The sequence below is a fragment of the Prunus dulcis genome, chromosome 2, assembly GCF_902201215.1.
Source record: "Prunus dulcis chromosome 2, ALMONDv2, whole genome shotgun sequence".
Lineage (NCBI taxonomy): Eukaryota > Viridiplantae > Streptophyta > Magnoliopsida > Rosales > Rosaceae > Prunus > Prunus dulcis.
In genome coordinates, this window is record NC_047651.1 from 24741229 (window position 1) to 24767082 (window position 25854).

Genomic DNA, 25854 nt, shown 5'->3' on the forward strand with positions numbered 1-25854 from the left:
ATCTTGGCTTCCACTGATGGCTCGCCTTCTTCAACTTAATGGAAAGTTTATCACCATTGACCAAAAAAAAACATATAATACAGGTAAGACAAGTAAGATTGAAAGTTCTGTGCATGTGCAATAGCAGAGCGGGAAAGGAACCAAACAAACTTGACCTACTTATAATTAGGTCAATCCAATATAGAGAATGGATGAGATGAATTGCTGTACTCTAAATGGTGAATAAATTTTATTTTAAAAATATTGGGCTTGACCTACTTAATTATTAGGTTAGCGATCCATGCATACACGGAGCACTCATGATCATGTCAATGGCGGCGTGCAACTACTAAATGAAATGGCAAAAGCAGAATAAAACAATTTTTTGATAAAGGCGTATTCTCTCATTGTATGGATTCAATAGTGTGGGAAGATATATGTATGAAACACTAACTTGTCGTGATAAGGTATTGGAAATTAATCCAAAACCCAAAGTTAATTAGCAAATGATCTCTGTTATATATGCATGCAGATGCATGGTCCATGAAAACTCGGAAATAAATCTCTGAAAATGCGTCGTGTGTGGTTGTATATGTCAGATTATATATAGAAGCACTTGCTAGAAAAGGAGATCAATTTGTGATGGTCATGTGGGTCCCTCCCACCAATAATACAAGGATAAAATATGACTTTCTGATTGCTATATATACTACTAGTATGGTTCTTCCTAGCTTCCAGTCTTTAGCTACAAGCCTATCGACTCTCTGTTCGTAACAGGAGAGAGATCAAATGTCTAGTTTGAGGGTTTTTCTGACTGCATTGCTAATTTTGTTTTTCTTTTCAACTTTGAGGTTTGACTACTCTCAGTGTTTCAATTCAGGGATGAAGGAAAGGAGGGTCTTATTAACCCGCTCGATTCCCACATTGGTGGAAAAGAGTAAGAAAGGATATGATGTTCGATCAGGAAATGAAAAAGCGAACAAATTCCGGAACATGATCAAGTCAAAGCACACAAGTGAAAATATAAGCAAAAGTCAGAATGGGTCAAAGCGATTGATTCCTGGAGGTCCTGATCCACGTCATCACTAGCTCACCAGTATCATACGGGAGTAAAACTTTCATGTAACATGTTTCATACTTCGTTCTCTCTATCTCTCATCATATGATGTGACGAGAGTGTGATCTATGAGAGATAAAGAGAAATGTGTATTAAAGATGGGATATGGGTAAGTTTCTCTCTATCAAAGGGTGTGTAATAAAGAATTTCTACAATGGTAGAAATAATAATGCGTAATAAAAATGATGATGGGAATGATATCCAATGATAAATTTCTCATAACTTTATGTTATTAGAATTAGTTGATCACATATATCCAAATCTGAAGTTTTTAAAACTTTAATCGCTCCCTATTTTGAACATTGGAAAGGAATACAACTTACAAGAAATGCTATACATATATATATATATACAAAGAGTTGGTGCCTCTAGTCTTATTGTAAATTGAGTGACATGCTCCAATTCAAGATATTTTTGTAACGGTGTCCTTCCACTCCATAGAATACTACTCCATCTAATCAAAACAGTGGCATTCAGTAACATCCGTTAACTTAACTCAGTGAGTCGAAGCTATATGGTCACCGGAAAGCTTCTCATTCGACTTTCTTGAGGCCTGTCAAGATCCAAACTTCGACATAAGCAAGATGTATTTCGGTAACAAAGGTAAAAGCTATAGCAAATTGTATATACCATATATGTTGTAATGTGTATAGCTAGCTCCAGTTGAAACACAACCGTAACATATTAACGTATTATCATATTATGCTGCTAATCTTACTTATGCTTAGTTAATTAACATAAAGTTTAGCCATATATGCATATACATACTCGATGTGAGGACGGTGAGCTGCAAAGAAGGCCTGGAGATCCAGTTGGAGAAGTAACTAGTATTGATTTTGCGGGGGAAGCATAAAGAGGAGGTCTTATGAAGATGGGAAGTTGAATGTATGGGGAAGTGGGTGATCGGAGTATGGGAGTGCTGTATGAAGATAGTGGAGATGACTCTGGAGTTCTCCAATAAATATGAGATGCAGATTTTCTTGGAGATTTTGAGGGTGATGATCTTCTTGAATATGGTAGCAGGTTGATTTTGATTCTGGAACAAACAGAAACAAAGTAATTATTTGTTAATATCAAATATATTTTATATATATATATATATATATATATATATATATATATATATATATATATATATATATATATACACTGAAAGTGTTGACTTTGGAGTTTACAGAGAAGAGAAGCATAAAAAATAAAATTCGTTCACTGCTCACTTGTTGTGGACATCGACATAATTATCTGTTTCATCTAGTATATCTTCCTGCAAGACAGAATAAAAGGAGTAATTAGCTTAATTTTCATAAATGATATAGGGTTTAGGGGAAAAAAATTACCTTAAACTGATGGATCAAATTGAAATTTTCATAAGTAACATGGTCACTATAACTTGATACCTGTAGCAGTTCCTCCATAACATCCTCCATTGTTATGATACCGATTACCTCCTCATCCGTGCTACTTTGAAGAGATTCTAAATTTTCAGATGATGTATTTCTACCTTGTCCTTGCTTATGTCTATTACTTTGTGTCTGTGATTCTTCGTCTTGCTCCATGACATGCTTCGACGTCGAAGAACAGTATTCAGTTTCACTAGAATATATAGAGGATGTGTCCATGGAGAAACTCAGACCATAATTCTGATCATTTCGAGAATTTAAACCTGTAATATCCAGTACAAACAACCCTGAATGCTATGAGCCTACGACATATTGTTTGCCTTAAAACTTGATTTTTGGTAATGTAACATTACCTTTACTCTCTGCTAGTGTTGAATGTAACCTTGAATTAGTCTCTGTCTCTAGAAAGCTAGGCTTGCAATCCTTGTTCTCCTTTTCTCCCTTAACATCCTTCTTACTCTTCACCACAGCAACCATATGACTATGACCTTTCTGGAACTGATGCAGTATATCATATAAAGGCCAACAGTCATAAACCCTGTTACAGATATGGACAGAGTTATGCCCCTATTGAGAAAAACATGTGAAGACAATTGCAGAGATGCCATAAGGGAGCACTCATACCTACCTTGGGATTCTCCTGATAGTCAAGTATTTTATTGGGGTTTCATCTTCCGGCCGGCTGAAGATCAAATTCTTTACCTATATATATTCCAAAAGAGAAAACAAGTAGTCGATACATGAGACCAAAAAGGTTGCTTAATTTAGATAAGAAAATAGTAAACAATGAAATCTGGAACTTTTTATGGAAACAAGGAAAATAAAGAAGAGAGGGACTTGTTCAAAGACTTATTATATACAAGCCCCAATTCTTCCACCAAGAACTTGGGAGCAAATCAATCAATATGAAGATCAACTGTGCGCATGAACTGACTAATAAACAAATTAAAGTTGCTGAGTTGCTTACCAGAATGAGGCCAATAATGTTTGTCCGACTTCCAGAATATATAGGTATGCGGCTGTGGCCTTTGCTCATTATCAAACCAAGTGTATGCCTAAGGTAAGGACGTACATATAAAAGTCACATAGAAACCAGAAGTAAATAGTATGTACAGATTCGGTTGATGAATGGACGTACATGTCAAGTTTGGAGTTTATGTCAAGGGAAAAAGTTTCAGATATGGGAGTCATTGCATCTTTAGCAGTCTTCAAAGTCAGATCCAGAGCACCACCAATAATCGTAGTCTCATGATGCGACAACTCTCCACCTTTCCCTGCCTAATGACGAACATGATCACACAATTTAGACTTTGACACTGTCATTAACCAACAGAGTAAGAAGACAGAGGAAACCTCACCTCATTGGCATGCAGATCCACCAATGTTTTCAGCTCTGCTCTTCTTAAGAGTGCCGAATGCCCTTTGCCAAGGAGGCAATCCAACAGCTGGCATGGTCAAAATTCCAAAATACAAATTAGTCTTAATCTCTAAGGTACATATATTGAACATGGTATCTCTAGGTCCATAGATTGAACATGTATTACCTTACTGAAAGGGTATGATAGAGGGAGGAAGACCACCAGAAGCAACCGTACCAAGTGAGACATTTTTGCACCAAGACTTAGTCCATATCGAGAACATACAGCTTGAGGAATGATCTAACAGAAAAAACGAAGTATAAAGAATAATAAGATCTCAAATTGCAAGTTTAGGCAAAACAAAAATCAAAGTGCATTGCTGGTAAAACAAATTTACCTCCGCAAATGCCAGTACAAGGGTGACTGACACAAGAATTGCCGCCCAAACTGGGAGAATTGAGTCCAGGAAAATGGGAAGTGCCTTGTAGAAGAACACACTAGATCAATTAATTTGCTTCAGAACACACAAACTTGCATAAATATAGTTTACAATTTATAAATATCGTAGCAGGCGGCATACCTCCATTGCCAGTGATTTGCCTATGAGGAGAGTACATAAAAGTAGATGCTCATTCTTAACAAGCGGCAGAATCTTTGCTGCAAATTTATAAGAAAATGGACAGAAAAAGACATAGCTATTAGGCTTTATAAAATCATAGTAATTAAGAACATGTAGCGAAATTCGAGTAGCTATAGCAGCAACCTGCATTTTTCTGGTCTTGGGGCTGACCAGACTTGATGAGGACCTCAAGATCAATTTGGCTGAAGGACAAGAGGCCTAAAGCAAGGCCTGATGCAATACCCGCAAATGACACAAGCACCAAACATATGACTATAAACACCCAGAAATCAGTCTGACAACAAAAGATGTCGTCCTCTCTCATTGTTATACTAGTGATGTTATGCAACAATGGACTACTATTGTTATGTATTGATCAAAGAGAGGGGTTGCCTGCCTTTATATTTATACACAACTAGCTCGCTAGTATTCCTCATTATACAAACAACAAAACAAATAAAATTTTATGAATTGTGGACAAAGACAATCAGAACATGTTGAAGGAGATATGAAGATATAGGTTACAGTCTTCTGTCCAAATCCAAGTCCCTACTGCCGAACATCTCTGCCTTTATAGATTCTACGCAAAGAAGATAATTAAAATGTAACTAAAGTTTATAGCTGGAATAAACACACAGAATATCCACTTTTAATTGGAAAAATGACAAAGGGACAGAAAGGAAAAAAAGGAAGCCAAAGTCATAAGAGGCTTCATTTGATTGTGACAATTTGGTCGTGGCAACAACAGCCAAATACTAAAATTTCACCAAATTTATTTCTGCGAGCCTGCATCAGATAGCTCTTAACTGTCATGCATGGAAGAACATAAATAACCGGGGAAGTTAGTATCTGGTCTTCAACTTCACTGTATCCAACCACCGAAAGGACCCTTCATTTTTTATTTTTAAAATTTCAATGGTGGAACCCAAAAAAGCAAAGATTCCACCAAAGCCTCAATAATAACAAGACAGTTCTGCGATTCATATCATATAACAACTAGAAATTAGGTGAGAGACTATCTAATATCTATTTGCTAGATAGAAAAATGATTTTTGACTAGTATGGTAGTTCAAGGAAATAACAGCTCCATTAGGCAAGAATGGTTCCCTCTGGCATTCAATTAAAACACGTAAGAACGATTACTCGTGCATCCGATATCACTTTGTATAAATAAATAAAAACACATTAAGCTTGATCAAATAGTTATTGGAAAGTGATGTAGTAGGTTTAATATTAAATTAAACAGGAGGAGGATCTTAACTTAAAACTAGTCATGCACAACCAGTTCACATCAAGTAATTGAAACCAATTTCTACCAGTTTTCATAGAATAGAATTAATGCAACTTGGTGAATCAAACAAACCAACATCTGCAGAAACATTACAAAACCATATCAGTGTCACCCCTTATCATTTGATAGCTATCTGCTCAGATCGTATGCCATGCACCTATCATGCTAAGTCAATGCATCAAAAATTACCTAATCATTCATGCAATGGTTGAGAAGGCCAAGGACTTGCGTAGTAATTACAGGTCAAACATGCAAGGGCATGTTTCACATATTAATACTTTTTATTTTCTTTTAAGTTACATCGTTAGGGGATTTTGTAATTTAAAAACCACAACAAAAAATATTAAGTGGGGGAATTGAACCCGACGTGAATCGAACACGCAACCTTCTGATCTGGAGTCAGACGCGCTACCATTGCGCCACGGATCCACTTGTGACCTTACCGCAGTCTAAAAGTATAAATTAACATTCAAAGGTAGAGGTATCTGAGTTGGCGGGTATTACCCATTGGGCCTTGATATCTTAAAAAAAATTGAGAATGATGTCCACACCAAAAAAAAAAAAAAGAGTTGTGAATAGTGAAATCCTTGGTTGGTGGCGGGTGAAGTCCTTGTAGGACATTCTTATGAGCGCCCACCAAATTAATAGTTGATGTTCACAGTATGATTTAATTTAAATACCCTTTTTAGAACACATCAATAATATATGTGTCCATTCACAGAACTCATCAACACAATTACGGAAAAAGAAAAAAAAAAAAAAACTAAATATCAAATGTTTAAAGAAAATCAAATGTATTAGAAAGCTTGAAATTCGATAAGTAAATGTGTGAGTTTTGAGGTCACACGTACCAAAATCAGGAGCTCCACGGTTGCCAAAGATAATATCTATCATACGCTCGAAATCATGGTTGAAGTATATGTAATCTTGTTGACATCTTAAAATATTTAAAGCTAACACAACTATTGAAGTGTTATCACCCAAAAAGAGAGCAAAATCAGCCAAGCTTTTCTTCTCAATCCACGTGCACTCGTCATAGTTAAATTCGACAACTTTATAAAGTTTTTTGTCACACGTTTAAAGGATTCAAAATCATGATTGATATACCTTTTAACCATAAGAAATTTGTTCTCAACAAAATTCACGAGGTATATCTTCATGTATAAAACGTGAAATCATCGGTTTTAGGCCTGAATTGTACTGAGCCGTCGTATTAGAAGAGGAAAGTTGAAGATTTGGCACCAATGAGCTTGGGTTTATTCCCATAGTTAATTATCTCGATTCTCGATACAGGCTCAAGTTCAGTGCTGAAAAGGTTGATACAATGCCATTGATTTGCTTGCTGATCTTGATAAAGACCTAAATGTATACATATGCAATGGGGGTTCGAGAATAGAATGGCACTTTCCAGAGCTTGCTAAGATAATATCCTTTATGCCAAGGCAGTGAAGCTGATGGTGGGCTAACGTGCCAATGCTGCAAAGCTTGATTTCTCCGAGATATTGGCAGAGGAGGTCGAAACTGAATTGAAGGAAGCAGCTATGATAGGTATCTATGGGAACTGAAGTTAGCGAGCTTGATGTGATTAACATCAAACAACTCTGTGACCAACTTCTTTTCTCTGTGAGTACAGAGCTCAGCTATGTATGATTATTTTAAAAACAGGATCAACACCATTGCACCAAATTTGACTGCTCTTGTTTCTTGTTGGTGCTCGGCTCATTGCCCATGAGTACAGTAGCTTGTCGAACCTTACCTGGGAGCACAGTTCAGATTCTTGGAGCTGAAAAGGCCCTCTTCTTCAGAGCACCAAAGACTAAGCATGCAACACCAAAATATGGGTTGGTCAAGCAGCGCCAAAGCTCAAGGGTAAAATATGCCGGTCACTTGCAGCATTGACAACTCCATATGATGCTCTTGGAGATAACCAAGATAACACAATGGGACTGGAAAATCGAGCCAAGCTTGAAGCACGGTTAAAGAATCTTTAAGTTTGCTGACTTTGTGCTCAAAGTTTTACTTTTTGCACAAGGTTTTACCTTAAAAGGTAGAACCTTGTGCACAAAAAGATGGTCACAGCTATTTTAAATCTAAAATAAAAATATTAAAATTAATTAAAGAGAAAAGAATAAATAGAGAACAAAGACCACAATTCAAAACTTGGAGGAAGACAGCAGTGGACCAAGACCTTGCATAAATAATAACAATTCGTTCATTTACACGGTGTGTAAAAAACAAAGAGAGGCTAATCTAGACTTCTCCGTCTGACCATAATTACACATGCAGCACAGGCATATATGTAAATTAGACTGACGTTGCTTTCCTCTACTATGACAGGATGCTGCAGAACCAGGCCTTTTGTTTGTATGATGAATCATTTACTTCGACATTGTAAGTATCGGTCGACAGGCCAGGCCAAAGCTGGAAGGATTACCAGCCAATATATATTAGACCTTGAATCAGTTGAAGTGCGCTAGTTCAGCTTGCGATGCAGTTTTTTCCACAGCCATCCACCAGTTGTCATCTTCCAAATCGATGTTTTCCTATTTGCGGAAGAAACTAGGACAAATCAGAGTTCAGGAAAATGAGTAAAGATTGGATGCATTTCATTGTAGGCGATGGTGCAAACATGGCGTTGATCAAATATGATATGGCAAAATGAAAAATGAAAAGTTTCTCATGTCCTAGTTTTGAATCCGACAGAGATGGAGAGAGAAAGCTGGTTCCTGTAGTGTGGCTCAGCCACAGCCAAATTTATTAAACAGCAAAGAGATAGCAAGAGAAAAACTTGGATGCACGTACACAAAACAGAGTCTCACCATATTGCTGATGTCTATCTTCTTATTTTCAACATCATCTGCAACTCTTATGGCTTCAAGCCACCATGAATCTGTAATGCAGCTGCTAGTCATGTTCTGATCCCCATAAGGAACACATTCATGATCATTTCGATATTCATGCACCATTTCAGGGATGATATCCAATGGAATTGGACGCGAGGGAGAACGATAACCTGATGCCATCCATATGTGAGTTGAAATTAGTCACTTATTGATTAAAAGAGAATGAAAAATAGGTAAAAAAATTCCGCACCTCTACAGTCAGGATCATGACATTTCTGATAATAAGCCGCCCTTCTGAGGTCAGCAACGTATATCACTAATAGAATGATTACGCCTATTAGCAAGTTTGTCTTGCATATAAGAAAGAGTGGGGTAGGGGAAGTGCCAGACAGAATGCAGCTGAGAGTGTAATCTGAAAAACACTTCAACATGTACAAGCAGACATACGCAGACTAAGAAATGCAACAACATATAAGATTTTTACCATGATTGCTTTTATGCTGTCTGCCGATTCGCTCACAGTATCTGTTTCTTGACATGCTGTAGACCATGTGTCCAAACTCTGAGAACCAGTACCAGCTACGAATTTTACCTAGAATAGCAGCAAGTTATTTACAAAATGACAAAATAATAATAATAATAATAACAGACGTTTCTGATGCAGGCTACAATATACCACCTGATACATTTCCAACGGTAGCAACAGACTCTATAAATGCATCCAAAGCTGGGAATGGAGATTTCCCAAGGAAGTATGTTGCTGAAGCATCAGTTGTGCCACCATTCAACGCAAATTCTTGGGGCCAACTGTAACATTTTCCAAAGTTACGGTTTACCTGGAAAAACAAAGAATTGTTATAGTTAAATGACCTATTGCCAATACAGAAGGTAGACGAACGCTCTAAGAATACCAATAGTTTGTCCTCAAACTAACCACATAATATCAATAAGATTTAGTATCTTATATCTGTAAGCATCAAATCAAAAAGTATGGAACAGTTATGAAATCCGAATTACCTCTGTATCAAAATGCAGAGTCTTTATACAATCAAGATCTGTTTTGCATACTAGAAGCTTCTCACAATCAACATCCAAATTGCAGATCAAGGATGCCATGAACATCTCCTCCTCAGATTGCTGTCGAACAACATAACTTTGATCATAAGATTAAGGCATACGATAGTCAAAGCATAAAAAATCCAAACACCACTAACAAAAGTCCAGGTTGCAAATATTATGTTAATCAGAAGGGTGGCATACCATGTCCATGGCTTTGAAACGCCCAGTAGGTAGAAGCACTGAATTCTTCCCTGCCTTTGACGATAGAGCTAAACGAAAGCAACGATTTCGAGTATATACGGCAGTGTCCACAAATAGTTGACTAGCGAAGTTCGAAGACTTTGAATCTTTTCTAACAAAAAAATTTCCAAATCTTCCATCCCTCTCCTTTGCACTTGAAATCCGTGAGCATATCTGATAATATGTCATCACATACTGACAATAGTTGATATTTCTACACGGAAAAGAAAAAAAAGGAAAAATCGTAGTAAATGAAGCAGATTCTGTTCATCACAGTAAAAAGAGGCTATAATTTGCTTCTTAAAATTAAATTTATGTGTGGAAATTTAATTCATTATAAAAAAAAAAAAACAAAAACAAAAACCTAGGAAACAACCTACAGTAATCTCAAACTCCATTAGATTTGGAAGTAAGAAAAAGTTTCTATAATCTTCACCAAGTCATACCTCAGTGACAAATGCACCTACGTGTGAGTTGTCCTTAAAAGCAGTCTTTTCTATGCGAATGATTAGGTGACGAGAGAACTTTGCTGCATACAAGTATAGTCAGAAGTGACAATCAATTTCAAAATGAAAGCTCCTAATGAAATTTTCAATAGAGGAATCAAAACCCAAATATAATACAAATATTCAAATGCATCAAGACAGCGTCCTCATATATAAGGGGGGTAATAATTGTGATCCACACCTTCAGTAGAGGAATCAAGCTCCAATATCCATTCCTGGTTTCCTTGAATAGAATACTTTTCAAGTAAGGCTTCGAAAATTACTGAAATCAAGACATCAACCATTTCGTCTCCATTTCTGCCTGCATTGTCTCTCTTATTGAACTCCAAGTCAAAGTAAAGGTGGCATGGTAAACCCTGAAAGCAACACAGTCAAAATTTAGGAACCACACCCAATTTTGTTGCATATGGTACCCATATTTTTATTTAATGCTTCTAGTGAGAAGGAAAGAAAATTCGTGACCTCCTGAATCACTTCGTAATGGTGACGGAACTTGGGATTCATATTGTTGTACCTGAAACAAAAAGGCAAAACAAAAGCATTACAAGTACATCAAGAATAGAACTTCAGACAATGAACAAGTATAATAATCCAAAAGGACACAAAAAAGCGCAACCTTCTCCAGAAGTTGTCATAAGTTGAAACAAGGAACCTTCTTTGTCCACTATAGTGATCTTGATAACTAAAAACATGAACGTTCCCATTCCCTTTGGCAAACTGCATTGCTTCATCCTGCCTTGGAAATGTCGCCCATACTTCCTTCCTAAACAAACACAAAGCCAGGATCAAGGAACATTGCTAAAAAAAATATAAGAAGAGAACAAAAAGTTCTTGAAGCAGATAAATCAGGAGGAAGAATTACACAAATACCTTGAACTCAATCTTTTTTGGGTAGCAAGATCAACCCGTATTTCACGTAACAATCGCAGCAAAGATCTTGATGGCTTTTTAGGAGGCACCCCATTTGGAGACCCATAGAATACAACTGGAGAAAACTGCTTTGCACGGTTAAAGTTGTTTGCTTTAACAGTTCCCGAACCAGACTGAAGAAAACGGTGATATATATTTTAGGTAAGCAAAGCAGTAGGACAAAAATTATAGGGTGGATATCAATTGGCAAGCGCACTAAAAGAACATTTCAGCTATCAACAACATAAAAGGTCAAATTTCATTCCACTAAGGAGGAATTCAAGCACAATTATACACACAGACACAAGAAATCAGACTAAGAAAAAATCAAGACTATAACTTGAATACAAGTTAAGTGGGCAAGAAATGACCATTTCGGAGTAAATACCTTCTCCGCAGAAAGTTGTATTTCTGATGCATATTTCTGTGTTTGCTCTGCTGCTGATCCTGGAGAAGAGACCTCCTGGGTTTTACTTCTTCGCTTCAAGTTGCTTTTGCTTCTCTTTCTTTCCCTCAAAGCAGATTCTTGTAAAATCAAAATTTCAAAACCAGAGTAATAACTCAAATATGCATTGGAACTTGGAAGTAACAGTATCAAATCAGACACTAAAAATAAAAATACAAATCGAATATCACACACTAACTGTATCAAATCTTCCTCAATAATATGTTTCGCAATGCATGTCTTCCTATTCGAAACCCTAATTTGACTTTTTTCAACGACTTAGCCTCCAACCGAAACGCGTTGTCAATTTGGTAAATGCGCCTGAGATACGCTTTCTTTGTTTTCCCTTTTGTATTCTCAGTAACCAAACAGAGTGGAGAAGGAGATAGAGAGAGAGAGAGAGAGAGAGAGAGAGAGAGAGAGAGCTTACGAGGAGGGGAGACGCCGCATTTGAAGCACTCGAACAACCGATCAACGTCGTCCATGGTCACTGCTCCACTCTATTGCTTGCTTCTTGGTCACAAATTTTCTTCGTTCTTTTTATTTTATTTGATTTTTATTTTGGGTTATGTCAAATAACAATATACTGAACTTTCTTTAGATGAGCGGCAATTTGAATTTTGGAAAGGTATAGATAATTTGATTGGAACCCTTTTTTTCCCGCGCCAGTTTGTTTCTGTCGCTTAGGCCACGTCAGTTGGTATTTATTTTTGTTTTGATACTAAAGCTAACCTTAAGTACTTGTTTATTTGCTTAAGAAATTTGCATCATTTCTTGATTTTATGTGCGTTATTCTTGATGCACTAGGGTGGTGATGTTAGTTTTCTGTGTATTGTTGTTCCAATTTCTTGATTTCATCGGATCTTCTTAAAAATAACCCGCTACATATATATTATATATGCATAATTGTATGTGTATGTGTATGTGCGTTGTTAAGTATGTCTCACACAAGTCAATTTCAACTAAAAAAGAGAGGGAAAAAAGTCCCTGAGCAAACCCTTAAGTCAAATCCAAGGGAATCGACACCAATAAGTGGTCTTTTATTTTTTATTTTTTTTGGTTAACTTCTTGGTACGTATGTAACGTACTTGATTTATTTTCTTATAGAGTTTTAGTAGCAGCTCATATGTTAAGTTTGATTTTGTTCTTGGTTTGAGGAAAAAATCGACCTTAGTTATGGTGGGTTCAATCAAAATCGTCTCGCCCACGAAGCTCTGGTTCTGGATCGATTTGCCATCCTTGTTGGACTTGTTTTGCTTTCTGCGTATGGGACGAGGAGGAGGTTGGGTGGTTGCTTGCGAGGGTCATTTTTCTCGTCGACCGAAAGTAGCCACTGAGGCCGAGAATGAAAAGCCTAAATTGCATGAGGGCCCATGGACCTCATATTATTAGCACCATTCACTTTTTTGCCAACGTTTGTTTACTTTTAAGTTTTATTCACTCACCCCATAACAATATTGAATATTCTATATCGAGCTAAATAACCAACAAATATGCAAAGTCTTGGTCCACTGCTGCCTCCCACCAAAGTCCTAACATTTCTATCGTGCTTATATTTCTCTCTCTCTCTCCCCATCAAAACAAAAAAAAAAACAAAAAACAAAAAAACCTCCCAAACTCTCAAGTCTCTTATCAATGGCTTCTGCCACCATAACATTCCCAATCGTCATCACCACCGAGTCTCTAGACTCCCTCCTCTCTCACCAAACTCTGATAAACCATTTCCAATCTTCACTTCCCACAGTCTCAGCTTCTCTATGTTCCCCAATCCGCCAAAGCTACGACGTTTCACCCTCTTCCTCTCTCCTCCTCATGCCCTCTTGGTCCTCCTCCCCTTCTCTTCCCTACTTAGGCGTCAAGCTCGTGACCTACTTCCCACAAAATTCCGCACTAAACTTACCCGGGGTGCACGCAAGTTACGTGCTTTTCAGCTCCACAACTGGGCAAACCTTGGCCACCATGGACGGCACCGCACTGACCCTTTACAGGACTTCTTGTGTTTCTGCCTTGGCTTCGAGGATTTTGTCCAGAAACGACAGCCAAGTCCTGGTGATGATCGGTGCAGGTGCTTTGGCACCTCATTTGATCAGAGCCCATCTCGCGGCAAGGCCCAGTTTGAAGAAAGTGATCATGTGGAACCGAACAGTGGAAAAGGCCAGAAATTTGGCTGAGAAAATGCAAGAAAGTGTGGCATTTGAAGGGGTCTGTTTCGAGAGCAATGGATGCTTGGATGAGGTGGTTGGGATGGGGGACATCGTCAGCTGCGCGACGAATTCGGAGGTGCCTCTTGTGAAGGGGAAGACACTGAAGGCAGGGGCGCACTTGGACTTGGTTGGATCTTTCAAGCACTCAATGAAGGAGTGTGATGACGAGGCGATAAGGAGAGGGAGAGTGTTTGTTGATAATGAGGCTGCGTTGGTGGAGGCAGGGGAGCTGGTGGGTGCGTTTGAGAGAGGGGTGATTGGGAAGGCAGATGTTTGTGGGATGCTGGTAGAGTTGATCAAAGAAGACAAGGCTGGGAGAAGAAGCTGTGAGGAGATTACTGTGTTCAAGTCAGTCGGTTCTGCAGTTGTGGATATTCTTGCAGCACAATTGGTCTATGAAACCCACATGCGGCAAAATCAGTAATGCTTGCTTACACACAAATCGAATTTTACTTTTGAAGTTTTGAATTCTGGTCTTTGTTCCTCAATTTGTACTTTGAGAACATAATCAGTGAATAAAATGCAACACCAAAACTGTTTTATTATTATTATTATTAGTATACAACAGCAAAAGGAAAATGCATTATGTTGTATGCCAATCCTAAATTTAGGACAGATGCACGAAGTATATTGAGTTCGGGTTCTAAAAAGTAGAGCAGCCAGTTGATCCCAAAAGAAATAAAAATTACATTGCTAAAATCACAATCTGTTCTGCAGATAGTTCTTACATTGCTAAGATCAAGTAACACACTCTCATCCGCTGAAAAAATAAATTTAACTTCAATATAATCAAATCGGTTGAAACAAGGCCAATGAGGTAGGGATAAAAACTGACTCAGACAAAAAATTACAATAAATAGCTGAAGAAACTTATTACTTATTTGGTAAAACTCATGAACGTTCTAGTTGATCAGAAAAACGCCTCCCAATACTAAGTTCTCTATGTCTTTGTTAAATCACAGCATTTCTACTTTGAAGTTACTTCTACATCCACTTTCTATGGCATTAGACCGAGCAGCAAGATGAGCAAGTTTTAAACATAATGTAGAAGGTCGAGTCGAGAGTCGAGAGTCACAAAGCTTAGAAAACAATGAATTTCCATAATCATTAATTGCAATTAACAATACATGACCTGGTGGACTCTGCATGAAATTTTCGATCCCCCTCCTCACCTGTTATATCCAAATCTCTGCAAAGAGGCACAAGGAAGAAACCAGCTAGAATCAATCCCGAAGATGGCATTCGACAGTGTTGATAAAGTTGGCATTCGTTTTTGCTAACTTTGTTTCACTGTTTGTGGTTTGTGCTGCATCCTTGGGAAAAGTAGATCATTAAGTTGTCTCTCAGCACTGTACTCAGAAGTGGCCTGAAAAGACATGGGTAGACAGGGTAAATATAGGCATATTATATTTCATGGTTCCAGAAAAGCAACATAGGAATATGCACCTACATTTGATTGTGCTTCAGAGGTACATGAAATATTAAACCTCATAGTTTAAAAATAATTGGCATACCCGTGTATTAAGTGCAAATCGCAATGTCTGGACTTGTGTCCCTGAGCAAACCCTTAAGTCAAATCCAAGGGAATCTACACCAATAAGTACTGCCTCCTGCAATAAGATACAGCAACGATTAATCATTTACAGATTACAATAGTACAATATTCATGAAAAAATTTCCCAAGATTGCAACAGATGAAAAATAACACCCAGAAAGCAGAAAACAGATTTTTCTCATTCGTACAAAATCACATTAAAGCCATAGTGGATGAAAATGATGATTTCATATATCACAGAAGTTGGGCATTCCGATGGGAAAACAACCTTTCTGAAGCAAGTATGTTTTGAAACGCGTCAAAATTGTACAAAATTGTGCAAAATCTACAACCTTTCCAAAAAGATTTGGAAAATTGATTACGAAGTTTGAATATGTTACCTCCACTTGAAGACCCTTTAGTCTCCAACAGAGGGACTTGAGAGCTTGTGTGGTCTTTTCTCCACCAGCATTCAAACGAGAAATAATTTTAGCTGCCGAGTGTGCAATGGCATCGGGTTGAGCTTTTACAAATTCTTCTACTTCAACAACAGTCTGTGGAGAATTACAACCAAAGATTAATTCTTAAAAAGAAATTGAGCAGCATTTACTTGCATAACAAAAATACAACTAAAATCCGTACACAAACCTGATTTCCATGTGATGAAAACAGCTGAATCTTAACCATCTCCAGTTTGTAAAATGTAGTCCCATTTCTCGATATTTCATCCTTCTTGTTCTCCAATTCCTCTGCTTGGACTGGACTATCCTTGGAAGATCCTGATTCATGGCCATTAATCCTAACAGGATCTTCTAAATCATCTTCTACGATACTCCCTAATGAATCTACGCCATCATTACTAGATTGATGATCAGACATATGCTTTTGGATGACAGAATGTTCTTCAATTAATGCAGGCCTTATAAGGCCTTGCATAGCCAAACTAGCGGGAGCCTGCTCCGCCCAATCTATAGGGTCATCAGAAGCAACCTAAAAAGTAAAAACTATGAGAAACTTTAAGAAATGATAACTTCACCAAAGACCATAAGTGGGATACAATTGCAACTAGAGTTTTCAAATAAGGAAAAGGCCAACCAAGTGAGCAAATGAAAAGCACAACAATTTACCCTTATTACCAAAATAAAAGCACAAGAATCAAATATTTCCAACACGGTATAATAAGAAATACTATGTCATGTCATCTTAAAGTTCAATCGCCTAAGAGTACTTCTACATCACCACACAGTGGGGTGAGAAATTACAATTGACAATTACCTCAGTTAGCTTCTTGGCAAAATACATTGGGTGAGAATAACGCATAGTCTCCAGTCTTGCCCAGTCTCCAAGAGACTTGTCAGAATCATCCATATCATCTTCGTCTTCATCTTCAAGAACAGCAACCCAATCCTATACAAGAATCTATTATATAATTAGAAATGTCTGACAACTACATCCATGCATTCAGATCAAGAGAGACAAAAACACAAGACAGACCGAATCGTAGTCACCATCTTCTTCATCATCATCCTCATCATTATCATTATCATCTTCAACATCACTATCTTCATCTTCAATCCCATCCATTCCAAAATCAATTTCGGGTAACTCCATCTCACTGATCATTTCCATAGTATCTAAGCCAATAATAACTTGCTGCATCATTATAATAACCCACAAGACCCCATAAGAAAAACTCTAGAGAAAAAAACTGCTGCTAGAATGCAATCATTTCTTCAGATTATTATTAGTAATCATGTTCTTGTAATGTGCTTATGAAAATTGCATACCACATAATTATTTTCTGAAGTAAGGGATTGCATAGTGTCTTCACCATCCTTCACTTGAAAGTAGATATCTGTGACATGATAAAACAGATTAGAACTTCATGTTATGCAAGGTCCAATGTATGATAAGAAACTCATACACGTGACTTACTTCCATGTTCATCAGTTACATAAGGCAAATCCGGACAGATAATATTTTCATGAACTTCATCGTTTATCAAACTTGAAAACATGAGCGTTGCTTTGCTGTTAACCTGAAAATGTCACACTATGGGCAACATTAGCTATGCAAAACCCTGACACAAGAATGAGCAGCATAGTGCAGAACTATCAAAACACCAATAAGTGAGCATATAAATAACACAAGTGTATATATTAGAATTCAAATATTCAAACTTGGGTCTGCTTATTAGAAAGTGAATAATACAATCACAATGTACTACCTCAATAATGGTCCTAGCAGATTCTGCAGCTGTAAGTCTAGCAGTTCCATTAGTCTCTAATTTGGACTCAGCAATATCCTCAAATGGATGGTATTGTGGCCTCCCATTCGGCTTTATAGGCTCCGAACCCGGCCCTAACTGCCCCAGGGATGCTCGAATAGGCCTGTTCTTTACAAAATTGCTCCTTTTTGCAACTGAACCATTCTTTGACCGTCGAATTCGACTCCTGCATATAAGTCTTAGCAAATTTATGCATTTTCAAAGCCGTGAAATTCAAGTTGGTTAACTAGCAAGAAAACAAAAGGCTCAGCTGCTCAACAATAAAAATCAAATTAGTTAGCGTACCGCGGCACGCCAAAACCACCAGAGCACGAAAGGCGGCAAGAAGTGACGTGTACGGCTCCGGCCGCGTCCTCCGAGCTCCGCGTTGGACGATAAGCTACAACAACAAAAGAAACGATATAGAACGTACTGTTGGGCAACCGAGAAAACGCAGGAAAATGTGAACAGAAAATTCAAAGCTTAAAACTTTTGGCTTAATTGAGCTTTTGAAGTAAGGCGGGAGAAAGAGGGAGTTACAAGTCATGGAGATGGAGGGACAGAGCTTTGCGCCGGCGTGGAATCGTACGGCCATGGCTGACTCGATCAGCATCATCGTTCCTTGTCGTCTCTTTTAGTTAATGCAAGTGTGAGATCCACAAAATCTCTCTCTTAAGAGTCTGAAAGGATGAGGTGCTCTTTCGTTGGAGTTTGGCTTCTAAATGGCTTGGATTCTCTGCGGTCGCGAATAACGAAAGCGTCTGTTATGAAGCCAAAGTGCACCGTTTTGTGCACCCAAGGAAATACTATTAACTTCCCCCTTCCCGTGTTTGGCTAGATAGAAAATCAAAATCAAAATAAGATTTGGGAGAGAAAAATAAAAGATTAAAATATCTTCCGAAAACACACGCTCTGCTGCTCTGGTCTCAGCCATTCACTCTCTCTCTCTCTCTCTCTCTCTCTCTCTCTCTCTCTCTGTGCCTCCATAAACTTGAGCTGAGCTAAATTTCAGATATTAAATGCCTTACTGAGTATGCTTACCTTGACATACTCACTTCCGGTCTTTACTCGGCGACTGGAATTTATCAAAATCTCCCACGGTAGAAGCAGTGTAGTGGTAAGCTTCCGTCCATTTTTGTTATTTGTTTATTTTGAAATTATAAATGCACAAATATAATCACTTTCTTCTTAAATTATACATTTTGTTCTCTGGGTTTCATTTTCTTGCCATTTTGTCAATAATTTATTCAGCTATGTGCTGCAAAAGGTCCAAGACCCAGGTACCCAAGAGTCTGGAAAGCCAATAAGAGGATTGGGACCATTTCCAAATCGATTAAGCTTGTTGAGTCTGTAAGTTCATTCTTCCTTTCTTTTCTTTGATTCTCTGTTTCCCATCTTTGTGCTTGGTTTTGAAAAGATAATTTCTTTTGTAGATTAAGGGATTGTCAAATGTCAAAGAGGAAGTTTATGGGGCCCTTGATTCTTTCATTGCTTGGGAATTAGAATTCCCTCTGATTACAGTGAAGAAGGCATTGAAGACCCTTGAGAATCAAAAAGAATGGAAGAGGATCATTCAGGTTTGTTTTTTGTTCTTCATTCTGTGCTCAGCATCATGAATAGGTTCTAATTGATAAATCTCACAACTCACATGTCGGGTTGTAGGTATCAAAGTGGATGTTAAGCAAAGGTCAAGGAAGAACAATGGGGACCTATTTCACACTATTAAATGCTTTGGCAGAGGATGGGAGAGTTGAAGAAGCTGAAGAGCTATGGACAAAGTTATTCTCACAGTATTTGGAAAGCATGCCTCGCATGTTCTTTGACAAAATGATTTCTATTTACTATCGGCACGGCATACATGACAAGATGTTTGAGGTATTTAAATCCTACCACATTTATCTTTTCCATGGTTCCACTGCTCACTTCCGTTAGTCTGTACGATTATCTTTTGCAGAGTACAATTACTTCTTTTGGAACCAAAGCCTAAGGACATCATATCATTCATTTACAGATTAGGAACACTTCAATATTTGAACCAATCTATAAGTATATTGCGTATAGTTGTTGCAGATTTGAAGTTCCTGCAAATTATATGGATTTTGGTTGAGAAATGAATTCAATCTCCTATGCCTTAAAGACCAAATGTCATGCTAGTTTGTATAGTGAGTCATCTGTGTTTCATGCACAAATGAGTTTTAACTTACGGAAAAATTTCACTTGTAGATTTTTGCAGACATGGAGGAGCTTGGGGTCCAACCGAATGTTTCAATTGTTACAAAGGTTGGAAATGTCTTTCAGGAGTTGGGTATGTTGGACAAATACCATAAGTTGAAGCAGAAATATCCACCACCGAAATGGGAGTATCGGTACATCAAAGGAAAACGTGTTAAAATTCGAGCAAATTATGAAAATGATGGTGCTGAAAAAATGCCGAGTCGGGAGAAGGAAACAGTCCACAGCTCAGAAGAATTGTTAGCAGCTGAATCAAATCCAAATGAAGACGTTGTTGTAGCTGAGGAAGGGGACCAGAACTCAAGTGATTTACTCGAGGAAGCTGAAACGAGTTTAGATGAACTCACGATTGAATCTATAACCCCTCCTTGACCAGTCAGATATCATATATCAGAGGGTTATCATGTTTTACTTCTCCCTAACCTCACTTCTAATCATTATGGGATGTTTGTCTGGTGAGAAAGGAGGCAAAACGAACTCGGCTTTGCTTTCTTCTTTTTGACATGGATTCGGAGATATTCAAACTGTGATGTTGTCAGGGAGAAACTGTCGGGTCCAATTTGTTTCTCTGATCGTCGTTAATTTGAGACATACAAATCAAAAAGAAGCCGTGAAGGAAGTGTTATAATTATGAATAGCAAACATTCTAGGCTATGCCTCTCCTCTTGATGACAAATTTATAAATCGTCGTTGAGTAATATCACAGTTGAGCTAGCGAATCAATAAAACAAACATATCACATAACTTTGCCTTACGATAGGTCGGTGTTTGTTTCGCACATGGAATTGAGAGTTCATGGCATAATTTTTGAAACCGTTTAAAAACCAATGATCAAACTATAATCTGACATCTGCTTAAATCTGGGCAGGGAAGCAAATGGTGGGATGGTTTATGTTTAAGTCTGGAGGAACAAAATCATGTTTTTGAGTCTCGCTCTTTGCGTCATTCAAACTGCCACCCATTTGCATTGCTTATGAGTAAATTTTGTTCCAAGAAAGACGTGAATTTGACGAAGAAGGAAAAAAAAGTCTAAAATTTTAATAACTGAAAATGGATTTAGAACCCACGTTTTAAGTATCAAAACTAGGATCTTCCAAATTAAAGATGGGCACATGGTAACTATCAATGTGGTGGCTGTTTGAATTCTTTCACCGAATAGCGGATAAATGAACAAACAAAGTAAACTAGATAAAATTGTATTTGTTTTAGTCCTCCTCTGAACCTTCACCTTCTGAGCCTAAGACTTCTTTATCCACAGTGCCATTTGCTGCAGGGCCTTTCTTTTTTGTATCGTGTTGTTCATCTGCCTCATCTTCGCTGTACTCACTCTCATAATCTTCGTCATATTCCTCATCTTCATTCTCTTCCTCCTCTTCAATCCCATCCTCCGCAATTGGTCCCTCTTCTGCCACAAAACCTCCCCGTGTACCAGCCCGGGTACGCTTCAAAATCTTTATCTTCAAGTTTGTCTTTCTATCACAACCAATCCAAGAGTCACACAAGCAGTAACATGTCAAATTGTAATTCCCCTCCACCGGGGCCGGTAACTTCCCTGTTACCAGTCTAGACCCACTCTTCACCTTCTCAACTGCTTCTTTGACAGCAGCACTAGTCTCCTTCATATTTGCTCCTGAACCCTCCATTGTTTCCTCAATTGCCTTGGAGGCAGCAGTAATAGCTGCAGTTTCATCCATGAAATTGACCTTCTGCCAAAACCAAACATTATTGGAGACACTGTCTGCAAGCAAAAACCAGAAATTTTCTTCCTTGTGAAACGGGAAGTACGGGGCATGGGGAAGGGCACCAATCAGGCCGTTGGCACGTTTTAGTGTCACCCAAGCATGAACAGTGACAATGTCACCCTCTTGTATACCCTCTTCACCTTCGGTCTCACATTTGACTTCAATTGATATCGAAGGCATTGTTTCCAATACCATTTCAACATCCTGTACTTCATTGGACGAGAATCCAGCTGTTTGAGAAAGTAGCTCAGCACGATCTTGCAAGGACATGTCCTGAAGCTCCTGCAATACTCTCAGCTTCTGCAAATTCAAGAAGAAGAATTATTAAAGCTAAGATCAAAAGACAAAAAGACTAGCTGGGAGAGAAAAGAGAAGATCAACACATAAAAGTGAAACAAACCAACATGAAAAATTATTACAGAATGAAGATGTGCCGCTCATTCAGTCTCAGAACGAGAGATTCACAGAATACTTTATTTTTAAACATTAAACAGTTGTATTCCAGCATGACATTGTCCAAAACAAGACTATTTACCTTGCGGGCTATCTTTTTTATAACAGCCTCACTAAAATGTGGCAGCTGCAGAAAGGGGGCAATGCCTTCACTGGATCCTCCAGTAGCCTTCCTTGCACTAAGAGGAACAGCCTGCATTATGGCCAATAAAATAACAAAAATCCAAAAATTAGTACAGATTCGTCGTAGAAGGTACAAATGATGAGAGAGAGAGAGAGAGAGAGAGAGAGAGAGAGATGCCTCATAATCAGAAATCTCAAGTATTTGGTTTTTTTTTAATAAAGGAGAATTCGCATGATTAGTATATTTGAAAGATCTACATGCTTAACAACAGTGGATAATGGACTGTCACCTGAATGATACACTGAGAGAGTTCAACCACACCAATAGCAGGCCTCAGCCATCCCTGCCCCTGAGCATTTCGTGGCATAACTGCCATCTGCATAGAATATAGCTTAAGTAAAACTAGCACAATGTGGCTTCCAAATTTGGTACATTCATCAAAAATACTAGCACATCAATTTGATTGATTGATTTCCAGAAATACTAGCAGCATCATACCAACTTCTGTACCCTTTGAAACAACAAGTCTATTCACAAAGATGAGTGAAATAATCCAGAATTATGGAAAGTCTGCAACTTCTAAGCAGCATAAGCACTTAATTTAGAGGCTGCTAATAGAATGTAAGACAGGAAATGTCGTGATCACCTTCATCAACTCTTCAAGGAGGCGAGGGGCAAGTTCCAGAACACGTCTAAAATCACCTTGCAAAGATGGAGATAAGGATGCTGACTCACGAGTTAACTGTGCTTGAATCAACAATTCTGTCTGCATAGAGAGTGGCATAAAGGTAAGCATAGATAATTATCAAAGACTGGAACAAACTTTTCTGGTAATATAGCCCTGTCTTGGGGCACAAACTACCTTTACAAGGGCTGGATGCTGTTTCCAAAACTTTGCCTGCTCTTGCTTGATGTTCTTAAGGTCCAGATTCAACTCACTCCTGACTAGCATAAAAAGCTTCTGAAGGGGTTCATTGTCAGTTCTACGAACTGGAATTTCCGTATATTCAGCAGCCTTTATGAAGACATCCATTACTTTGCTGTATAATCAAGTTATCTCATAAGATCAATAAAAAATTAACAGAGAGCACAGGTTAATATACACCAGATCCATCAAAATATCAAGAACATATGGATAGGCAAGACATACTTCGTCAACTCTGGTGCTCAACATATGCCAATTGATTACTATGGGAAGATTTAATATATTACGTTATCAAAATTAAACATGAACATAGCTTCCGAATAAACTGAGTACCTGGGAGCCAAAGAAGGCTTCATAAAGTAATAGTAAGTGGACAATGTTTGATGCATAACATAGTTGCCCGTATATTTTGCCGACCTTGAAAGATACACAACAGCTATCACCAAAGGCAATAAAATACAAACACCAACAATCCAGAGTAAGAGTATTCCACCAGATGCCCCATCTATGTGTAGCAGGAATTGAGGAAGAGCTATGCCCATTTGAAACCCCTATTGGAGTAAAGCATCGATTCAGTTTCAAAACATGATTAATTATATCTGATTTAGTAATGACAAGGAAACACTTGAACAAAGTTGCAATTCCTCGAATAAATTGCACATTACCTGCCTGCCATCTGGATGGCCATATTTTTCAAAATTCTCACGAGATACTGGATCTGTCAGAGCCTGATAAGCCTTTGATATGAACTCCACAAAATAATTGTGGGCCTCTGAAAAAAGGAAAATTTTAAACTGTTAGTGTATACGTACTACTCATAAAAGGCGCCATTTTTCCTTCTATTTTCACTAATCAGGTGACAATCATGCATAAACTCAAAAACTAAAATACCATCAACCTGGGTCTGGATTTTTATCCGGATGGTATTGTATAGAGAGTCTCCTATATGCCTTCTTGATTTCTGAATCTGTAGCACCGGGTTCCAGTCCAAGAATACTGAATGGCTCGAAAACTTGGATCTGAGTGAATTTAAAAAGTGAAAAATGAAAAGATATCCCAAATGAAATTCACCATTCCATCATTCTAAGGATGAAGACACGACATTGGAAATCTCATATGAAATCCAAATTAACTGAACTTTAGTAGCATGGAAATATAAAACATGGGCAGCAAAACCATACATAATCACACGCCTTCTATTAATGCCTCAACTTGGATTGAAATGCTTACCTCGCGACTCATATTTTTTATGTAATACACCAGGACTATCATGATGACCCAAAGCAGTACTAATGTCAAGTTGCTCCATGTTGAGAAGTTTGAAATCTGCAAAAATGACCACAGCCACATACATTTAGACCATAGTTATATGGTTTAAAACAATATTTTGGAATTTTTCATGCAATGAATAAATGGAGAATAGATTTAAGCAACCATGGAGGAACTAACCCTCTTAAATATTGACCTCCGGTACTTTCCTGACCGAAAGCACTCAGAGCACTGGCAGTGGATGCTCTTTGTTTTCTTTGATGCAGCACGACATAACTTTGTTATTGTATAAGGCACTAGAGGCAGTGCCATTATAGTTAAAATGAAAATTGGGAACAAAGCGCTATTCTCTTCCGAAGCAGCCATGGGAACCTGTCTATACTACTCGTATATAGATATTATGCCTGCAGAATTGATTTTGGTTAGATCAAATCAGTTCTCAGAGAGCTGTAGACAAAGTGGCATCCACAAGCAGAGCACGTAGAGTGTGATGCAAATCTGAATTTCAAAACACCTCCAATGCAATGGCATCAAACGAATGTTGGAGAGATTAGAATTCATGATTATACCGCAAAAAACATCATTCACACAAGAAATTTGAGTTCCCTAACGGAATTTTAAAAAATCAAAATCAAAATCAGAATTAGGCCATTAAAAAACTAAGACCAATCAAAATCAAAGAAGCTCGATAATTCAGCGAAATTATGACATAAAAAACAAAAAAACAGAATCCTATGATGGTAAAGTTGATCAAGTCAATGACTGAGTACTCATATGCACGGGAGGTAGCGAACTCAGACTCAGTACAGCCAATTCAATACTGATAGCTGATTAACCTAAACACACGCAAAAAATGGAGTACCAAAGCTTCAGCAATGCATAAATCAACCCAAAATACACGAGCATGGAGAATTAAATTAATGACAATTATCGAAATTGTTACAAATATGCAAAACGCATGCGTTCCAGTTCATGCACACAAACAAAAACAGCTCATACAGACCTTAATCAAAATTCAGAGGACTGAATTTCAAATACAAAATCTCGAAAAAAAATATATAGGAGAAAGATATATTGCCTGGAAAAGGAAAAACCAGAGGTCGCGATCTGATTCTGAGGCAGTCTGTCCGTACGATGGCGCGACTACAGAGAGAGAGAGAGAGAGAGAGAGAGAGAGGCTGAGCGTTTTCAGATGGGAAGACGAGCTTCCTGGGTTTTATTTGGTCTTACTCTATAATTGGCCTATCCTAACCCAAAATGGTTCTTTTTGTCTAATGGGCCTATTCTGGCCCAAAATTGTTCTTTTTGTCTAAACGACGTGTCGTGTGCGTAAATTGAA

General features: G+C 37.9%; 6 protein-coding genes, 1 non-coding gene and 1 pseudogene across 11 annotated transcripts; 3 read left to right on the forward strand and 5 right to left on the reverse strand.

The window, feature by feature from the left end:
- Positions 1 to 1562: 1562 nt before the first annotated feature.
- LOC117618599 (DUF21 domain-containing protein At5g52790) lies at positions 1563 to 4798 on the reverse strand. The gene is made up of 14 exons (XM_034348240.1): positions 4618 to 4798; positions 4435 to 4511; positions 4252 to 4335; positions 4041 to 4154; positions 3855 to 3941; positions 3635 to 3774; positions 3464 to 3551; positions 3125 to 3198; positions 2944 to 3034; positions 2850 to 2889; positions 2494 to 2759; positions 2314 to 2360; positions 1865 to 2132; positions 1563 to 1649 (listed from the first exon to the last, which is right to left on the reverse strand). Exons 1-14 carry the CDS (start codon positions 4796 to 4798, stop codon positions 1593 to 1595), a joined length of 1614 nt encoding a protein of 537 aa, XP_034204131.1. The 3' UTR covers positions 1563 to 1592.
- Positions 4799 to 6121: 1323 nt separating this feature from the next.
- TRNAW-CCA lies at positions 6122 to 6193 on the reverse strand. Its single transcript has one exon. It is a non-coding gene; the product is annotated as a tRNA-Trp (tRNA).
- Positions 6194 to 6858: 665 nt separating this feature from the next.
- On the forward strand, positions 6859 to 7755 carry LOC117618449 (annotated as a pseudogene).
- A 169-nt stretch (positions 7756 to 7924) lies between these two features.
- Positions 7925 to 12291, reverse strand: LOC117619057 (DNA-directed primase/polymerase protein). Of its 4 annotated transcripts, none has more exons than XM_034348879.1 (14): positions 12197 to 12291; positions 11710 to 11846; positions 11283 to 11455; positions 11065 to 11175; positions 10875 to 10926; positions 10594 to 10768; positions 10353 to 10435; positions 9868 to 10080; positions 9625 to 9744; positions 9287 to 9443; positions 9092 to 9199; positions 8858 to 9019; positions 8584 to 8777; positions 7925 to 8307 (listed from the first exon to the last, which is right to left on the reverse strand). In XM_034348879.1, exons 1-14 carry the CDS (start codon positions 12249 to 12251, stop codon positions 8224 to 8226), a joined length of 1824 nt encoding a protein of 607 aa, XP_034204770.1. In that variant the 5' UTR covers positions 12252 to 12291; the 3' UTR covers positions 7925 to 8223. The 4 variants fall into 4 exon arrangements, with proteins under 4 accessions (XP_034204770.1, XP_034204772.1, XP_034204771.1 ...); XM_034348881.1 differs by having other exon boundaries at positions 8858 to 8923; positions 11029 to 11175; XM_034348880.1 differs by having other exon boundaries at positions 8858 to 8941; positions 11029 to 11175.
- A 1004-nt stretch (positions 12292 to 13295) lies between these two features.
- LOC117617698 (protein SAR DEFICIENT 4) lies at positions 13296 to 14518 on the forward strand. The gene has a single exon (XM_034347185.1). It carries the CDS (start codon positions 13402 to 13404, stop codon positions 14392 to 14394), a length of 993 nt encoding a protein of 330 aa, XP_034203076.1. The 5' UTR covers positions 13296 to 13401; the 3' UTR covers positions 14395 to 14518.
- On the reverse strand, positions 14483 to 18451 carry LOC117617696 (uncharacterized protein At3g49140-like). 2 transcript variants are annotated; one of them, XM_034347183.1, is made up of 11 exons: positions 18311 to 18451; positions 18077 to 18170; positions 17732 to 17969; positions 17440 to 17542; positions 17292 to 17359; positions 16999 to 17157; positions 16780 to 16911; positions 16153 to 16494; positions 15906 to 16058; positions 15485 to 15580; positions 14483 to 15336 (listed from the first exon to the last, which is right to left on the reverse strand). In XM_034347183.1, the coding sequence occupies exons 1-11, from the start codon at positions 18384 to 18386 to the stop codon at positions 15247 to 15249; spliced, it is 1551 nt and encodes a 516-aa protein (XP_034203074.1). In that variant the 5' UTR covers positions 18387 to 18451; the 3' UTR covers positions 14483 to 15246. The 2 variants fall into 2 exon arrangements, with proteins under 2 accessions (XP_034203074.1, XP_034203075.1); XM_034347184.1 differs by having other exon boundaries at positions 17732 to 17957; positions 18311 to 18450.
- Positions 18452 to 18506: 55 nt separating this feature from the next.
- On the forward strand, positions 18507 to 20705 carry LOC117617699 (pentatricopeptide repeat-containing protein At4g21190). Its single transcript, XM_034347186.1, has 5 exons — positions 18507 to 18887; positions 19022 to 19120; positions 19204 to 19347; positions 19433 to 19645; positions 19994 to 20705. Exons 1-5 carry the CDS (start codon positions 18804 to 18806, stop codon positions 20372 to 20374), a joined length of 921 nt encoding a protein of 306 aa, XP_034203077.1. The 5' UTR covers positions 18507 to 18803; the 3' UTR covers positions 20375 to 20705.
- Positions 20706 to 21016: 311 nt separating this feature from the next.
- On the reverse strand, positions 21017 to 25709 carry LOC117618898 (dnaJ protein ERDJ2A-like). The gene is made up of 11 exons (XM_034348661.1): positions 25594 to 25709; positions 24696 to 24919; positions 24477 to 24572; positions 24145 to 24265; positions 23912 to 24018; positions 23580 to 23797; positions 23184 to 23361; positions 22968 to 23087; positions 22611 to 22697; positions 22280 to 22390; positions 21017 to 22044 (listed from the first exon to the last, which is right to left on the reverse strand). The coding sequence occupies exons 2-11, from the start codon at positions 24879 to 24881 to the stop codon at positions 21208 to 21210; spliced, it is 2061 nt and encodes a 686-aa protein (XP_034204552.1). The 5' UTR covers positions 24882 to 24919; positions 25594 to 25709; the 3' UTR covers positions 21017 to 21207.
- Positions 25710 to 25854: the final 145 nt, after the last annotated feature.

Excerpts from the sequence above, each read along its gene's own strand:
- LOC117618599 (XM_034348240.1), bottom strand. The coding sequence starts at position 4,798 with ATGAGAGAGGACGACATCTTTTGTTGTCAGACTGATTTCTGGGTGTTT. Across the intron at positions 4,155-4,251 it reads TTGTACTGGCATTTGCGGAG|ATCATTCCTCAAGCTGTATG; the intron begins GTAAATTTGTTT and ends TTTTTCTGTTAG. Across the intron at positions 2,361-2,493 it reads TTATGGAGGAACTGCTACAG|GAAGATATACTAGATGAAAC; the intron begins GTATCAAGTTAT and ends TCTGTCTTGCAG.
- LOC117619057 (XM_034348878.1), bottom strand. The coding sequence starts at position 12,251 with ATGGACGACGTTGATCGGTTGTTCGAGTGCTTCAAATGCGGCGTCTCC. Across the intron at positions 10,927-11,028 it reads TATGACAACTTCTGGAGAAG|GTACAACAATATGAATCCCA; the intron begins GTTGCGCTTTTT and ends TTTTTGTTTCAG. Across the intron at positions 10,769-10,874 it reads ATTACGAAGTGATTCAGGAG|GGTTTACCATGCCACCTTTA; the intron begins GTCACGAATTTT and ends TGTTGCTTTCAG.
- LOC117617698 (XM_034347185.1), top strand. The coding sequence starts at position 13,402 with ATGGCTTCTGCCACCATAACATTCCCAATCGTCATCACCACCGAGTCT.
- LOC117617696 (XM_034347183.1), bottom strand. The coding sequence starts at position 18,386 with ATGATGCTGATCGAGTCAGCCATGGCCGTACGATTCCACGCCGGCGCA. Across the intron at positions 16,495-16,779 it reads TTGCCAAGAAGCTAACTGAG|GTTGCTTCTGATGACCCTAT; the intron begins GTAATTGTCAAT and ends TTTACTTTTTAG. Across the intron at positions 15,337-15,484 it reads GATTTGCACTTAATACACGG|GCCACTTCTGAGTACAGTGC; the intron begins GTATGCCAATTA and ends ATGTCTTTTCAG.
- LOC117617699 (XM_034347186.1), top strand. The coding sequence starts at position 18,804 with ATGCTTACCTTGACATACTCACTTCCGGTCTTTACTCGGCGACTGGAA. Across the intron at positions 19,121-19,203 it reads CGATTAAGCTTGTTGAGTCT|ATTAAGGGATTGTCAAATGT; the intron begins GTAAGTTCATTC and ends TTTCTTTTGTAG. Across the intron at positions 19,348-19,432 it reads AATGGAAGAGGATCATTCAG|GTATCAAAGTGGATGTTAAG; the intron begins GTTTGTTTTTTG and ends GTCGGGTTGTAG.
- LOC117618898 (XM_034348661.1), bottom strand. The coding sequence starts at position 24,881 with ATGGCTGCTTCGGAAGAGAATAGCGCTTTGTTCCCAATTTTCATTTTA. Across the intron at positions 23,798-23,911 it reads GCCATCCAGATGGCAGGCAG|GGGTTTCAAATGGGCATAGC; the intron begins GTAATGTGCAAT and ends TTACTCCAATAG. Across the intron at positions 22,045-22,279 it reads TAAAAAAGATAGCCCGCAAG|AAGCTGAGAGTATTGCAGGA; the intron begins GTAAATAGTCTT and ends TTGAATTTGCAG.